This window comes from Mizuhopecten yessoensis, unplaced genomic scaffold (assembly GCF_002113885.1).
Source record: "Mizuhopecten yessoensis strain PY_sf001 unplaced genomic scaffold, ASM211388v2 scaffold10603, whole genome shotgun sequence".
Taxonomy (NCBI): Eukaryota; Metazoa; Mollusca; class Bivalvia; order Pectinida; family Pectinidae; genus Mizuhopecten; species Mizuhopecten yessoensis.
The window spans coordinates 39672-56335 of NW_018408629.1; the positions used below are offsets into that span (position 1 = coordinate 39672).

General features: G+C 33.2%; 1 protein-coding gene and 1 long non-coding RNA gene across 2 annotated transcripts; both read left to right on the forward strand.

Annotated features, from left to right (window-relative positions):
* The first annotated feature begins 502 nt into the window (after positions 1 to 502).
* On the forward strand, positions 503 to 7604 carry LOC110461318. Its single transcript, XR_002464120.1, has 4 exons — positions 503 to 804; positions 3883 to 3960; positions 6707 to 6783; positions 7501 to 7604. It is a non-coding gene; the product is annotated as an uncharacterized LOC110461318 (long non-coding RNA).
* Positions 7605 to 15141: 7537 nt separating this feature from the next.
* Positions 15142 to 16021, forward strand: LOC110461317. The gene is made up of 2 exons (XM_021514744.1): positions 15142 to 15480; positions 15708 to 16021. Exons 1-2 carry the CDS (start codon positions 15426 to 15428, stop codon positions 15965 to 15967), a joined length of 315 nt encoding a protein of 104 aa, XP_021370419.1. The 5' UTR covers positions 15142 to 15425; the 3' UTR covers positions 15968 to 16021.
* Positions 16022 to 16664: the final 643 nt, after the last annotated feature.

The following is a 16664-nucleotide window of genomic DNA, read 5'->3' on the forward strand; positions in this document are numbered from 1 at the left end:
CAGAATCTCAAAACAAATATGCCTGACATATATTCTTTATAACATGTACCGTCTTACTAAAACACATCGCTTATCATCAGTATAAAATATATACGCGGACAATAGCGATTATGGCGTGATAATGACTGATGCGTTGTACGCAGATTTTGTCTGTGTGTGCTGGGTTTGGTGAAAATCGGCGTTATGTTATAGAAATCGTTAAGATTAAAAACAAAAACAAAAAAACATTGTCTGACACCGTATGTTTCAGTTTTAAAATAGATTAATTTTATTTCATTATTCTTCATCCGATCGATCCAAAATGGCGTCTTTTTCCATAAACGGATTTGTGCACGCGCGATTTCCCAAATTACGCAAGTGAATTGATTTGCTAGGTCTATGGGATTTCCTGGTCGATTTTGACTGGGGTTTCTTTTACGTGTACATGTTACATATGAAGCTCACGCAAGAACATTCGCCCATAGTTGTACCCGTACGTCATTGTACATACACCGAAATCATACACAGATCATTACGCCATATGTTATACATGTACACTGTAGGATTTAAAACTACATCGAACCCGTACGTTATCTTACATTTATATGTATCATATAAAAGATCAGACTGCAGTGAAGTCGAAGCCCATTATACGTACACGAATATCCTAAAATGAAAACACGTCTATTTGGATACAATTTACAACCACATCGTACCCCAGGGTATTGTACATAACCGACTTGTCAGTTTTGACGCATACGATCTCCTAAACAGTGATTCAACAAAAGGAAGGAAATTGCACCTTAATTGTACAAGAAAGCTAAGGTAAGTTATATCGTCAATATTTCGAATGTTGCTACACTTGATACTTTATGTGTATTGACATGCTAACTTTTAAATTAACTGTCTTCAGTAGAGGAGTTTCGTTAGCAGTAACTATTGTCCAATTATATTACATATGACTGGCTATGTTGTATTGTGACTGTGTAGTAACCAGTAAACAACTGGATGTACAGGTACATACTCACAGGTATATACCACTTAGAATGTACCTTTTAACAGATACTGTATATTTGTGTGTGTAAATAATGCCATTTTCAATGCGTATACATATCGTTTACATCTATTAATTTATGTTTTGTTGTTCGATAAACCACATAGGCTATGCACTGATACTCTTTTTGTGAACAACTATGTTGAACCCAAACAGGAAGTAGGATACGAAGTAACTAACATGGTATACTTTGATATGAACTAGAATAGATAACAACAGTTATGGATTAACTGAAATTAAAAGGTGTAGTAAACAATGATATAATACAAACAGGACAGGTGAAACAACAAATATGTTTTATTGCCGGGAATAGTAAACAAGAGGATACAAAAATATTAAAAAAACCTGAGCCAGTGGGTGTAGTTTACAATGATACAGCACATACATCTGTCTTGCGTACAACGAATTATGAGAACAGCATGTATGATAGACACGAAAAAACAACATATTTTATGCAGGCTATGATAAAGATTAAACGACATTAATAATGTAAATAATGTAGAAAACAGTGTGACATTGACCTCATTTCTCGCCAGTTTGAAACATAATACGATAGAGCACACCTAGTGATATATTGTATAGGGGAATCCCCGTCGAATTCCGTTCCCCAAAATGGGAAGGTATAGGCTGAATTTTGAACTTAGGGAGTGTTGATCACATTGATTTCCATATTCTTTTAAACAGACATTTTTTTTAATTTATAGAGGATATCGAACAGTCTCTGCAGTAATACAAAATATATTTCACGAGTGTGGCTAATGTTTTTGGTACTACTGAAGAAACTGTTAGATATTTTTATTTTTTTTACATTTTTACGAAAAACCTACCCCATCAAGCTGACAATCCTTGGTCTGAATACTGTTACCACTAGCATGTCTAGACAACCTTACGCGACAAAATATAGTCCTCATTGCAAAACTCTTAATAGAATGTAAAAACTCATAATTAAAAGCCTTTAGTTACTTATTTGATAAAAAAGGCACCTCAGTTCATACTTTTAATAAAGTATGCCAAATTACTAACATGATTTTATTATTAAGAAAAAGACCCGTCTTGATAAGCGCCGAATCTAAAATGGTGGGGGTGCCGAGTTATTTTTGTCAATGCTTATATAATCTGATGATAAGATATACACACCACCTAAAAAATGTATGCAAGTTATACTTAATCACTGTCAAATATGACCCTGTTTCTCTTATACTTTCTGCCAATCATTTAGCCGAACTTGGGACTTGAAGACGCTGACAAGTGTTTCATTAAACATGAGTTTTCTCTAAAACGACAGAACCTAACATATTCCTAACAAAAAATAAAACATATACAGGTATCGTTCGAAAGTGTTACATGTAGTCTTATTGTTTCGATTACTTATTTTACACACAATAAAATATGTATTTTACTGTATACAAATATATGTTTGTATTTACATATAAATATCCAAGGACTAACAGGAGCACATGGGGTTAGGTTTGTCTATCATGACACATTTATGTTACATATGGAATTGCCAGGGTCTGGCACTATCTATGAAGACTTAGTCCCTAGGTCGAAACTTTCAAACTGTTGAGCTCCCCATCTCATAACAACTTTATATAAGGTTGCAATGCATGAAGAGATACACAAAATCACGATATCAGAATCGCCCTAAGATCTGGCCACACCCTTTATGTCTCAGACTTTTGGATTACAACTTGATACAAGTATGATACATGCCCATTCTATAACCATTTCTACAATAACTGAGTAAAAAGAGACAAACACAATCATGATATTGGTATTAACCGTTGGTTTTGGCCATCCTGGAGGCCTAGGGCTCCACCCCTATCGTAGGAGGCGACTAATGTTGTAGCCCCCTGAAGAATTGGGGAATTGCTTTGGTGTCCTCTATACACAAACGCGACCACAATAAATCTGCTGCACCCATTGCAATATTTGGGATGTTTATCTTTCTTTCTACTTCTAACTACCTTTTATTTCCTAGCGCCTTGCTTGGCAACACCTTACTTTTGGTTTAATGTTGAGCGAAGGCAATGGGCTCTGTACTCAGGCCGGGACATACCAAAGTCCTTAAAAATGGTAGTTGTTATTCCCTGCTTAACGGTCAGCATTTAGGGGAATGGCAACCACTGGTTCACCCGTTGTCAGTATAATGTGACCGGGCGGAATGCTGTGCTGCGTGCCTTCGGCATGATATTTCAGTGAGATAGCACTATAAAGTGGGTATCAGATCCGCGCTATCACGAGGAGGCAAGCACAAAAAATACCCTGTCTCCTGCATACACACACGCAGGCACGCATACACTAAAACACATTAACGCACGTCCTCAAATGACCTTAGCTGTTAATAGGACGTTAAACAAAATTAAACCAAACCAAACCGAAGGCTAGGGTTCTATTCTGGCATTAGCAACTTAGTTCCTGGGTCATAACTTTGGAACATTTGAGATCCCTTACCTAGAGCAACATATTACCACAGGTGAAGATGAAAATTTGTATACAAAAATATTACGTATATCAGTCTTCAATATTATGTCCATCTTACTTTCTTTCATCCTTTACTGATCTGCATACTTCATCATTCTAAAAACTGTCTTTATTCTGTTCATCAAATGTTCGTATTTTCATATCTATATTTGATAGTATACTTAGCAAGAGGCCAATGGCCACGTAGCTCTCGTAAATATGCATGCTTCGTACATAATATCTGATATTGGTACATCGATCTATTGACATGTGGCTTTTCTGATTATTAAATGTTGATTTTCTAATATCTAAATTTAATGGTATACATTATGAAAATGAAATGATTCATTAACATGATTATGATTTTATTGCTGCGTTTTTTCCAGATGATGAGCTGACTTACCGCAGGAAAGACTAGAGTTTAATAACGTTGAGAATGGCCTCGGGTTCTGGAGGAGACAAGAGTAAGTACTCTCCTGTTTTCCTCGTTTGTTTTGCTGTAAACTGTAGAACACCACAATAAATCTTTACAGCAGTGATCGATGTCCCAATTATAAGGTGTTCATGGATACGTGCTTGTCACTGATGCTACAACATTTGACGAAAAGCGTGAGTTTTCTTCGATCAAATAGTTAGAATTGCTAACCTGCATAGTCTGCTGGCTTTTATGAAAATGAAAGCTTACCGTGAAATTAAACTTTGTGTCTCCAACAGAGAATAATTTATTCATAATAAGAAGCAGATGATTATTATAGGCAGCAGAATGGGCTGATGTCCCAGATGGGCAACTTGTAATGTGTCTCGTGGTACAATTGTAGTTTGTAATCATTGGTTTTGATTGGTCAAATCAACTAAAGTGATAGTCAAAAATATCACTTTCATAGAATGAATATATTTCACTGGATAAAATGTAATCGAAAATAAAACCTACTGCCCACAGCATCATTACGGGAAAATTGGACAAAACAAGAAATCAAAATTACGACAGATTCTAACATAATCCTAACAAAAAATAATACAGGTACATGTATCATGCGTAAGTTTAAGTCATTGTTTCGATCAGTTATAAAACATACAGTTGTTTCATATAAAAGTGTTCACCACACTGTACCAACACTTATCTAACAATAACAGGAATTATACAAAGTGTCCACCACGCTGTACAATTACGTCATTTTACACTCACATGAATTATAAAAGTGCACACCACATTGTATGCAGATGTCATTTTGCATTCACATGAAGTATACAAAGTGTTCACCACAATGTACCCGTACATCATTTGTATTTACAAGAATGATACAAAGTGTATACCATATTGTACCCGTACGCTACTTTACATTCGCATGACTTATACAAAGTGTTCACACAATTGTACTGAGATGTTATTTTACATAGGAATCATACAAAATGTTCACCACATTGTACTAGTACGTTATTTTACATTCACATGATTTATACAAAGTGTATAACATATTGTACTGGTACGCTTTTTCATTCACATATATCAAATGGAATTGCCAGGGTCTGGGATTATCCACTTAGTCCCTAGGACGAAACTTTCAAACTGTTGAGCTCCCTACCTCATAACTATATGTAAGATTGCTAAGCATAAAGAGATACACACAATCACGATATCAGAATCGACCCTAAGATCTGGCCACACCCTTTATGTCTCGGACCTCGAATTTCAACTTAAAACAGTTTGATATCCCCATTCTAATAACTATATCTACCATTACTGAGTGTAAAGAGACAAACACGATCATTATATGATTGGTATTAACCGTTGGTTTGGCCATCCCGGAGGCCCAGAACTCTTTTCTGGTCTGAACAACTTGTTTCCTATCTCATAACATAGGGACATTTGAGATCCTTAACCTAGAGCAACATTATACCACTGCCGAAGCTGAACATTTTGATACAAATATACTACCAGTATTTGCTGTGGGGACTGGCCCTATACTTTCTCTAATCATTTGCTATACAAATGTAACATCTACACAACAACCAAAAAGGTGTAAAGTGTAACCAAGGTGTAAGGTATAATCAAAAAGTCTTCACTCTTATGTTCACCTTCCTTTCTTTTATCCTTTACTGATCTGCAAACTTCATCATTTTATAAATATGTCTTTATCTGTTCATCAAATGTTGGTACTTTCATATCTGTATTTGATAGTATACTTAACAGGAGGCCAATGGCTATGTAGCTCTCTGAAACATGCATGCTTCGTACAGAATATAACTGATATTGGTACATCGATCTGGTTTAAATCTGGATAATAGCAAACAAAAACATATGTTTTATGAATTAAAATAAATTCAATTCTTTGACGTCGTTATCTAACTGTGAACTGATATTTTGGTACTTATAATTGCCACTGTATCAAGAAACCACTAAAAACGAAAATGTTGATTACTCCAACTAATCGTAATTTTGATTCGTTCGGGAAAAAAGTACGGAATCTTGTCACCAATTCAAGGCTTTTACATGCCACATGAATCGATCTATATGTTTAAATATGCGGGCATCTTTACTGTTCTAAACCCCCCAAACGTGTAACATTACTCCAAACACCTTAGTTTAGGTCCAAATATAGCTGTAACAAATGATCAGGTCCCGTGGTCCAAATACGCTTTCGCATCTTATGACAGTTGATTGTAAATATATATGCCATCATTTATTTCATTGTGTGTCCACTCATTTTGACGAACCTACGACGAGTTAGCAGTCCACAATACTTGTCTGCTGAAAGTCGTAACTTGAAAAACAAACACGTACAGTTTTGCTGGCTGCGTGTGTAAAACTGATATGTCCTCGTCGGCTAACAACGTTTCTTATCAATTTATGTGTGGAGGTTCAGACTTTATGTCCAAAGAGTGTGGAAAGCATGTATGCTCTAAATTTAGCAACACTGGTCTCTGAACACCTACGAATTAAATTCACTCAAATTACACAAATCCATTTCAACAGCTAAAAATGGTCAATTGAACATCTGAAGTAAATACGCTTCAATCTCAGTATACTACAATATCATTATTTTATATTGTAGCCGCTTTCGTGTTTCCTAGCTCGGAGACCACCCAAAAAAAACACGTCTGATTGCATTAGCTTTCTGGGACTCCGTCCTCAGATAGCTAAAAATGAAATGATCCATTACCATGATTATGATTTTATTACTACGTTATCATATTTTCTCCTTTTTTCAGAAGATGAGCTGACTTACTGCAGGAAAGACTAGTTTTGATAACGCTGAGAATGGCGTCGGGTTCAGGAGGAGATAGGAGTAAGTCATCCCTTGTTTGTTTTCCTGTTAGCTGTAGTACTCTTCAACAAATCTTTACAACAGTGATCGATGTCCAAATTATAAGGTGTATGTGGAATAAGTTCATTAGTATTCCTCTTAACAACGGCATTAATTTTATATTCAACAGCAAGAAAGCACGATAATGTTGGACATTAACACATTGATTAGACTAACATGCTCAATTACAGTTCTAATGTCCCTATAACATTGCTTGAAGTGATTTCATGACTTTTTCGTGTACTGTAAATAAAACCAAATTTTATTGGTGTCATCACATGTGTGTCTTCCCTACAATGACAATGAAAAATTAGCTTTCTCTTTTCAGAAGTGAAAAACGGCAAAAGGTCTATTTGGTGCACATTAAATACTGTAATATTATATGCTTCTTGTGCGAGTTGTTCTTTCTTATAAAATGTTTTGGACCGACCTTGCCCAGCAAAATAACATCTACAATGAGTCGTAATGCTCTATGAATTATGTATCTATAATGTTGTGTTCGTTAAACATGATTATATTGAAACAAAGTTTGTCGTATCCAATGGGGAGTCATTATTAAAACCTATATGGCCCCATTTATTAGTTTTGTGAGAGTATTGATGTGTTGAAACAATGTTTAATAATATTGTGAAAGTCATGAAAACGGTTATGTGTCATGTGATGTTAATTATTTTTTGTTGTCGCTTTTTATTATACCAGAACGGGTACGACTGGATAGAACACCACAACGTAAGTAATAACTTTACGAATGTTCGTGTTGACCTCCTGCTCCACCTGTTTAAATTTTATTGGGAAACTACACATATGTAACTACTTACATTTCATTTCATACGAAACAGAGACATCATTCACAGTATGTTATATTATAAACATCAATTTAGATTAGCGTTTGGAACAGATTGATATTACACATTACATTATATTGCAAAGTAAATACGATATGCTGAAGTGAAATTTCTATATTTAAATGGTTTTACGGCAGTTCAACGACATTTCACAGTATTCAAGAATAAACTCGTGACGCCGTATCTCTAAAATGTATACAGGTTTAGTAAATAAAACAAAACGCGCACAGATAGGTAGTAACAAATCCTCAAAATATAAAAGAAATATTACATTTATTTTCATTTTCACTGTTATTGCAAACTTATGATGCAGTGTAGTTTATTTTTGGCATACTGAATCTAATACTTAATTTTAAAGGTGTAATCATCTTTGTGTGTGTTACATTCTTCTTCCCAAAAGGTAATAACAGTTGGTATATCACTGTTATCGGTAACAACCGTTAGATAACCTCAAAAACGAAAGGTATCAGCAGAACTAATGATATATCAATGTTTGGATATTAATATAAACAATATGTTGCAGCATCAGTATGTCCTTATTTGCAATATAAACTAACCAATTTAAGCTGGAATGTACGACTGAACTAATATGATCAGCATGTTTTATCCCAGTGGGGTGTTTAAATATTTCATTTTAGGTCCATACAACTGACAGATAGACAAAATGTTGACATTATCCTTTTAATGACTTAAACCTGTTGAATAGTATGCAAACGACGATAATTATCTTTATATACATAAACATCAATTTTATTACCGAATCAAATTATATAATAAGACTGCCGGCTGGGGCCATGGGGTAAGGTTATTTTTACAATTAAGTGCCATATTACAAGCGGTCTTTCATTCATCCATGTACATTGTACATCTATGTAATATATGAAATAAGTTATATACATTCATTCTTCCTGTCCGAGTCCCTCATGCTATAAATATTTAGTTAAGTATAATTAGTCGAGAAAAACAGTGGAAAATGATAGATATTGACTGTATATGGTATTCTAAGTAACGTTCATCTAAGCCTATAATGAAAAACATATACACTGTAACTAGTTTATACTAGGGACATTTTCGCCAAAGTTTAATTCTCAGAAGATGTAAAGAAGTGAAATGTTTACGTTTTTACAATGATTTCGTGACAGTGAGTATTGTGAAATCCCATTCTCTTAAAGAATAATCGTATCATTTAGTATCCACAATCTCTATGTGTACGTGCGTTTCTAAGATAAATATAAAAACAAAATGTACACAGGGTTTTGAAAAGTAACAACATATCCAATAGTTAAAATGAATTTTAGTTTTTGTCTCGTATAACGAAATAATAAGGTATGCTCAAGGAATTATGAACCCTTTATCTTTGATAAAACCTGATTATATTGAAACGAGGGTTGTCGTTTTTAATTAAGACTCTATTGATTAAAGTTCGATTATTAGTTTGATTAAACAATTGGTGTGTTATAGGTTTTGTTGGATACTGGAGCGTTTAACAATACCTAAGGTGAATAATCGGGTAATAATGATGAGTTTTTGTTTGTTGTTTTTCATATCTGCCTGACTACGAATGGATCTAACTACAGAACGTAAGTAAAAACCGTGCATTTTATACCAAATGTTGTGTTAACTACTTGACGTCTTCTTTACAAATAAGTACATTTAATTTATTTTGAAAACCATAGGAACTATTCTTACATATTGAAATAACTGAAAACGGTTACATCATTCATATCTTGTCCACATCATAAGCAATCATCTTGCTCAACTCAATGATTGGGAAAATCAATCATATTGACATTTTAGTACAACTCATGTAGAATTGAGATAATATTGAAAGTGTGATATGTAATGGGATACGTAAAAATGCTACGTTATGACATTTATGACATTAACAAACTTAAGAAGATGTGAAGAAGTGAAATGTAGACGTTTACGATGATTTCATGACAGTGAGTATTGTGAAATCCCATTCTATTAAAGAATAAACGTATCATTTAGTATCCACAATCTCTATGTGTACGTGCATTTCTAAGATAAATATAACTACAAAATGTACACAGGGTTTTGAAAAGTAATAAAATATCCAATAGTTAAAATGAATTTTAGTTTTTATCTAGTGAAACTAAATAATAAGGTATGCTCAAGGAATTTTGAACCCTTTATTTTTGATAAAACCTGATTATTTGAAACCAGGCTTGTCGTCTTCAATTAAAACCCTATTGATTAAAGTTTGACTATTAGTTTGATTTAACAACTGGGGTGTTCAAGATTTTGTTGGATATTGGAGCGTTTAACAATACCTAAGGTGATTAATCAGGTTATAATGATGAGTTTTTGTTTGTTGTTTTTCATATCTGCCTGGCTATAAATGGATCTAACTACAGAACGTAAGTAAAAACCGTGCATTTTATACCAACTGTTTGTGTTAACTACTTGACGTCTTCTTTTGAAATAAGTACATACAATTTCGTTTTGCAATCATAGGAACTATACTTACATATTGAAATTACTGAAAACGGTTACATCATTCATATCTTGTCCACATCATAAGCAATCATCTTGCTCAATGATAGGGAAAATCAATCATATTGACATTTTAGTACATCTCATGTAGAAGTGAGAATGTTTGAAAGTGTGATATGTAAGGGGATACGTAAAAATGCTACGTTATGCCATTTATGACATCAACAAACTTAAGAAGATGTGAAGAAGTGAAATGTAGACGTTTACGATGATTTCGTGACAGTGAGTATTGTGAAATCCCAATCTATTAAAGAATAATCGTATCACTTAGTATCCACAATATCTATGTGTACGTGCATTTCTACGATAAATATAAAAACAAAATGTACACAGGGTTTTGAAAAGTAACAAAATATCCCATAGTTAAAATGACTTTTAGTTTTTGTCTAGTACAACGAAATCATAAGGTATGCTCAAGGAATTATGAACCCTTTATCTTTGGTAAAACCTGATTATATTGAAACGAGGGTTGTCGTTTTTAATCAAAACTCTATTGATTAAAGTTCGATTATTAGTTTGATTAAACAATTGGTGTGTTATAGTTTTGTTGGATATTGAAGCGTTTAACAATACCTAAGGTGATTAATCAGGTAATAATGATGAGTTTTTGTCTGTTGTTTTTCATATCTGCCTGGCTATGAATGGATCTAACTACAGGTCGTAAGTAACAACTTAGCTTTCTTATTCCAAATGTTTGTATTAACTAACTGACGTCATCTTTTCAAATAAGTACATATAATTTCGTTTTGCAACCATAGGAACTATACTTACATATTGAAATGACTGAAAACCGTTACATCATTCATATCTTGTCCACATCATAAGCAATCATATTGCTCAATGATTGGGGAAATTATCATATTGATAGTTTAGTACATCTCATGTAGAATTGAGATATTATTGAAAGTGAGATATGTAAGGGGATACGTAAAAATGCTACGTTATGACATTCATGACATTAACAAACTTCAGAAGATGTGAATAAGTGAAATGTTTACGTTTACGATGATTTCATGACAGTGAGTATTGTGAAATCCCATTCTCTTAAAGAATAAACGTATCATTTAGTATCCACAATTTCTATGTGTACGTGCATTTCTAAAATAAATATAAGTACAAAATGTACTCAGGGTTTTGAAAAGTAACAAAATATCCAACATTTAAAATGACTTTTGGTTTTTATCTAGTACAACTAAATAATAAAGTATGCTCAAGGAATTATGAAACCTTTATCTTTGATAAAACCTGAATATATTGAAACACAGCTTGTTGTTTTCAGTTCAAATCTGTTGACTTAACTTATGTTGACTCGATTATTAGTTTGATTTAACAATGATTGTGTTCGACTTTGATATCACTTTTCTGATTTGACCAATTAAAACACCGATAACAAACTACCATGGGAGATATTACACCTGGTAAAAGCCTGGTTAGCTTGACGCTACGCAGACCTCGAGAAAATCCTTCTGAGACATCAGCCCATTCTACTGCGCTGAATAATCATCTTTTACCTATCAAGAGGGAATTATTCTTTAAGGGGAAACTTAAAGTTTAATTCCACAGTTAATTTTCATTTTCATGAAAGCCAGCAGACTATGCAGGTCATCAATTCAGCGTCTCCAAGTCTCGAGATAGGATGAGCGATTGACAGGAAGTTTAGAAGAACCGGGTTATAAGTATAACTTACATAACTGTTAGGTGGTGTTGGTATTTTATCATCAAGATCAGTGGTGAAAAACAACTCTGCATTTTCCCCAGTCCCCACCGTTGAGGAGTTGGCGCTTATCAACAACGCGTAGTGATCTGAGTTGATATGACGGAACTTTTTCTAAATTATTAAATAATGATAATAATTTGATTTTTCTTTTTTTCTTTTTTTACAGAGAGGACTATATTTCGCTGCGCATTCGTGAAAGATATTAAAATATTAGCCACACTCGTAAAATATGTTTGGAATTACTGAAGACACTGTTAAATATCCTCTTTATATATCTAAAATATATAAATACGTTCAGCTGAAGTTAGTCAAGTACAGCATGTTTCTCCTTTCATCATACCACAGGTGTACTTTTCAAATTTACTGAATAATGCTGTGCAGATATAGTTTTTCCCTACATTTCCCCTCATATTTTCATAAATTTAGATACAATAATATGTCAGAGGATATTATGTGCCAGTCCGGCAGGACCGGTGTGTATTGTTCCACTCTAAGGTTCTGTTGTTGTAGCTCTATAATATCCGCAATGATTCGTAATGTGTCATGAATACATGAATCTTCCCAATTTGAAACAATTCTTTAAAATGAAACGAGGCGTATCATTTTCAATGATTTTTTATACGACTAGTTTAATTAATGTGTATGGTGGTCCTTACAATACTGATCATGTTCGTTTACATCTCCCCTTTTATAACTGGATATAACAACAGTAAATACTATCTTTTGTTCCGTAATGAATATAAGTATATACAATCTGACCTATATGTCCAAATTTGTAATGGTTTTCCTATTTGGCTATTACATGTATACACGATTTACTTGCTTGTTAAATTTAATAAAACATTTGCATTTGGAAAGGAAGTCACAACCTTGTCCCATAAAAGCTTTCACCTAGATTAGCCTTTAAATTTGATGCAATAGCATTTACATAGGAGTGTGTTATTTTATATATTCAAAGTGATATAGGTGAGGGAAAACGATACATTAATAAATTATGAAAATTGTGACATCGACATGCAAAATATGTTACTATGTGGATAGTTTTGTGGTTCAGTGATAATCAGTTAAGAAATTCCAAACCTGCAAAAAAACATATTATTTTTTCAATTTACCATTGTATACGGATTTGAAGAATGCAACATGAAATGTACAGTCATATAATAAATAGTATCAAAACATCGAATAATTACCGTTTCTATGTTAACATCCGAATGGAAATATCATTTATAAATCTCGTAATTGTTGCAACAAAGACATAACCTAAACTAGACACACTCTTCATAAAACTGTATTCAATGCTTGCATAATCAGAAAAAATCCAGATCTTCGATTATTTCAAAGTACAGCAAAATAAGAAAATCAATGCGAATAATTGACATTTGTTGTCATTTATGCCGTTAATTTAGATATACAATATCTTATCTAAACTTATATATATATAGATATGAATTAATTGTAAAGCTAAATACTCACAAAAATAGTTCTAGAAAAATACATAATATTATATACAAATGCATACAAGTGAGTTAACACCAAAAATTCGACATTATCATATTGATGACAGAATCCTGCTCAGAAAGATAAAGAAAAACCTATGGTTCAAATGGAGCATTAACTCTAAAATTTCAGTGACCTCCCGGAGCAGTCTGAAAAAAATATAGTCTTCTGTTTTTAAAAGTAAACAGTTTTTAAATACATATTATACAAATTATGAATATGAATGTAATAAATAGTGACGTGGGTGATATCGAAAGTGATATTGATTATGTGTTTCAAATCCTCCTGGTTATTACCGGATATAACAGTCGAGAACTAACAACTTTGATTCCATTACAAATGCTTGTGTGCATCTCATGTTCAAGTTCATGCTTTCAATGTCATTTGGCAATCATACATATTTTACTTGTTTATTTAAACTTAAATCATTGCATCTGAAAAAGACACAACTTTCATGACCTAGTAATAATTCAATAAGCTTCTACCGTTATAAGCGTTTGCGTATAATGCAATAATCATCACGTGATAATATATTGCATGGAGATAAAAACAAAGCATTTAAGACGATAAAGATTCCTCATGCTCTTGAACGTGTATCAGATATTTCAAAAATGTAGATAACATAGAATAATTCTAAGTACGTATGTGCATCAATTAACACGTTAAGTGGCAGGGTATTGTATATATGGTTTTAGTTTCTAGATCTAATTATATTGCAAAAGACTCAATTATTATGTGATTTTTATCGTGATGACTTTAACATAGTCATCACGATATCACACCAATCGATGTTTGTTTCAGTGCTAAATTGTTTGAACTTTAGACGTCATGTAATGAAAGTTGATAAATGGCTCTGTATAATACAAAGTCTATTCATAGGTTTCTTGATATCAAGAGATTCATAATATAGCTTGTTTTAGATAGTACACATTTTCTAGACTATTAGTTGGTTAGTTCAACAAATCATTTTGCATAGTCATATGCACATGTTAGTAGGTGATGTTATGGTTCTGAAGAAAGTGTGTTTATATACCTAATAAATATTGATGGCGAACATGGGGGTTCCATCTGGTAAGGTTGTCTGTTTATGATTTGCTATATACATATTTTTATCAGAGGAAGGGATATATTTGCAAGAACGGTACCAAACACATACACCTCTCATTGATCAGTGTATATAATAATCCAGAATTACTTGCGTCTACAATTATAACTGTTAAAATTCGAAAAATGTAATTGAAATATATTAGAAAGTTTTGGTCGAATACATTTTTGTTAGATTTGGCCATAACAAAAATTCAAACATACTTTTTTGTATAGTTCCCCAGTAGTAGCATTCCTGACAATCTTAGTTACATATTTGGTTCTCTTTTCCAACACTTGTTCTAAGTTTCGTGAATATGTAGACAGATAAACAGAAAACTTGAACAGCCGTCAGTTTCCATTTAAGAGGTTTCAATCTACGTTTCATTCACACTGTTAAGTTACCGCCATGACCAGATTTCAGTCTTCGGTATATCCGGTTTTACCATAAATGAAGACTGGTTATCATCATGGAACATATATGACATAATTTATTATTATGTAAGCTCATATATTTGACGGTAGACCTAAAGACGAAAATTGCATTCGGTGCAGAAAGAGATTTTCCCTTTGGAACCTATGTTAGGGTTATGTATCTAAATTCTTCGACATTGAAACGTTTTTATTTGATTGTTCTTGTCTTTTTAAAACTTCGTTTTATTAATCGAATATGTGTAAATATCTTAACATTTTCCTTTACAGATACACATGCGTATATAAATTACGTAGCGTTGTTTAAGGGATTAAAGGAGAGATACCGGCACATACGCGTAGTCTTCACCGGTCGAGAGGGTGCCGGAAAGACGACACTCTGTGGCCGGGTCAAGAACGAAGATGTCGACATAAAGTTGCGTAAGCCAACTGTGGGAGCTGTTTCTCATCCTTCTTGGTTCTTAATTGACTGGAAATCCAAAGAATGGGGGTTAAATACTGACCAATCGCCCACGAGCGTGATTCAAACACGTATGGGTGCATTGATGAACATGGAAACATTAGAAAGAAAAGCTGGTTTGCAAGCAGGTAATTTACAGATACTTTACATAAAGTCAATGGATAAAACAGTATGTAAGCAATGACACATACATTATGCATCCTGTAGTTTATATTGATTCCATTTTAACTGACTTCACAATGGAAATGTTTCTTTATGTCGTACAAAATATATTACATATAACTTAACCAAGTAAACAAATAAAAAACGATCTTCATTGAGACTTGTTTTCATGTTTCATTGTATGCTATTATAGGGTCCCAAGACGGCTCATTCGGATTACCTTTGTATGAAAACCCTGCAGCAGACGCAGATAAAACATACCGCGAATCGTTGGAAGTCAACTTTGCTTCATTTGAGACCAAAGCTGATGGAGCGTTTCTATCTCTGTGGGATATGGGTGGACACACGTCATTTCAAGCTTCACACAATGTGTTCATATCATCACATGGTGTATACCTTCTAGTCTTCAGGCTGACAGACTTTCTCAAAGACAAGTTGGAAACTGGTAAGTAAATGAACGATCCAATTTTCCTCCTTTCAATGCATATGCAAAAGTTCAAAGATACCTTAACACCATTCATCTTGCAAATAACAAATAAATGTCAATTGACTTGTTTTCCCGTTTATAAAAAAAATATTTTACTAGTATCTTATCAACATCAAGAAACGAGGCCAGCCTTTAAAGCATCGGTGGAGAGAGAAACGAAGACTATAAATAAAAACTGTTTTGTAGATATAAATACACAACATAATATTTAACAAAAGGTGGTAACAAGGACAAAAAAGAATCTCTGAATTCTATTTGTTTATATTGATGAAAATGTAGAACAGTGAGGGTACAGTAAAAAGATGGATACATTTTTTAGATTGTTAGGGTGTGGAATGAAAATGTATATCTTTTGTATTGTATATATAAATGATAATATTTTGTAGTGTACATTGTAATCATACTTTAATCATACATCTTATTTGAACATTATTGCGATGAATCACACGGTAAGGTAATGAAGCGGTGTCCTTGAAAAATTGAAGGATAAGTGTTGATTTTGTTTCGTTAGTTTGATATAATAACAATGTTGAATGATTTGCTGTAATGATTAGCTTTGGTTGGTGAGTTGCATATGCATATGCAAAAGTTCAAAGATACCTTAACACCATTCATCTTGCAAATAACAAATAAATGTCAATCGACTTGTTTTCCCGTTTATAA

Excerpts from the sequence above, each read along its gene's own strand:
- LOC110461317 (XM_021514744.1), top strand. The coding sequence starts at position 15,426 with ATGGGTGCATTGATGAACATGGAAACATTAGAAAGAAAAGCTGGTTTG. Across the intron at positions 15,481-15,707 it reads AAAAGCTGGTTTGCAAGCAG|GGTCCCAAGACGGCTCATTC; the intron begins GTAATTTACAGA and ends ATGCTATTATAG.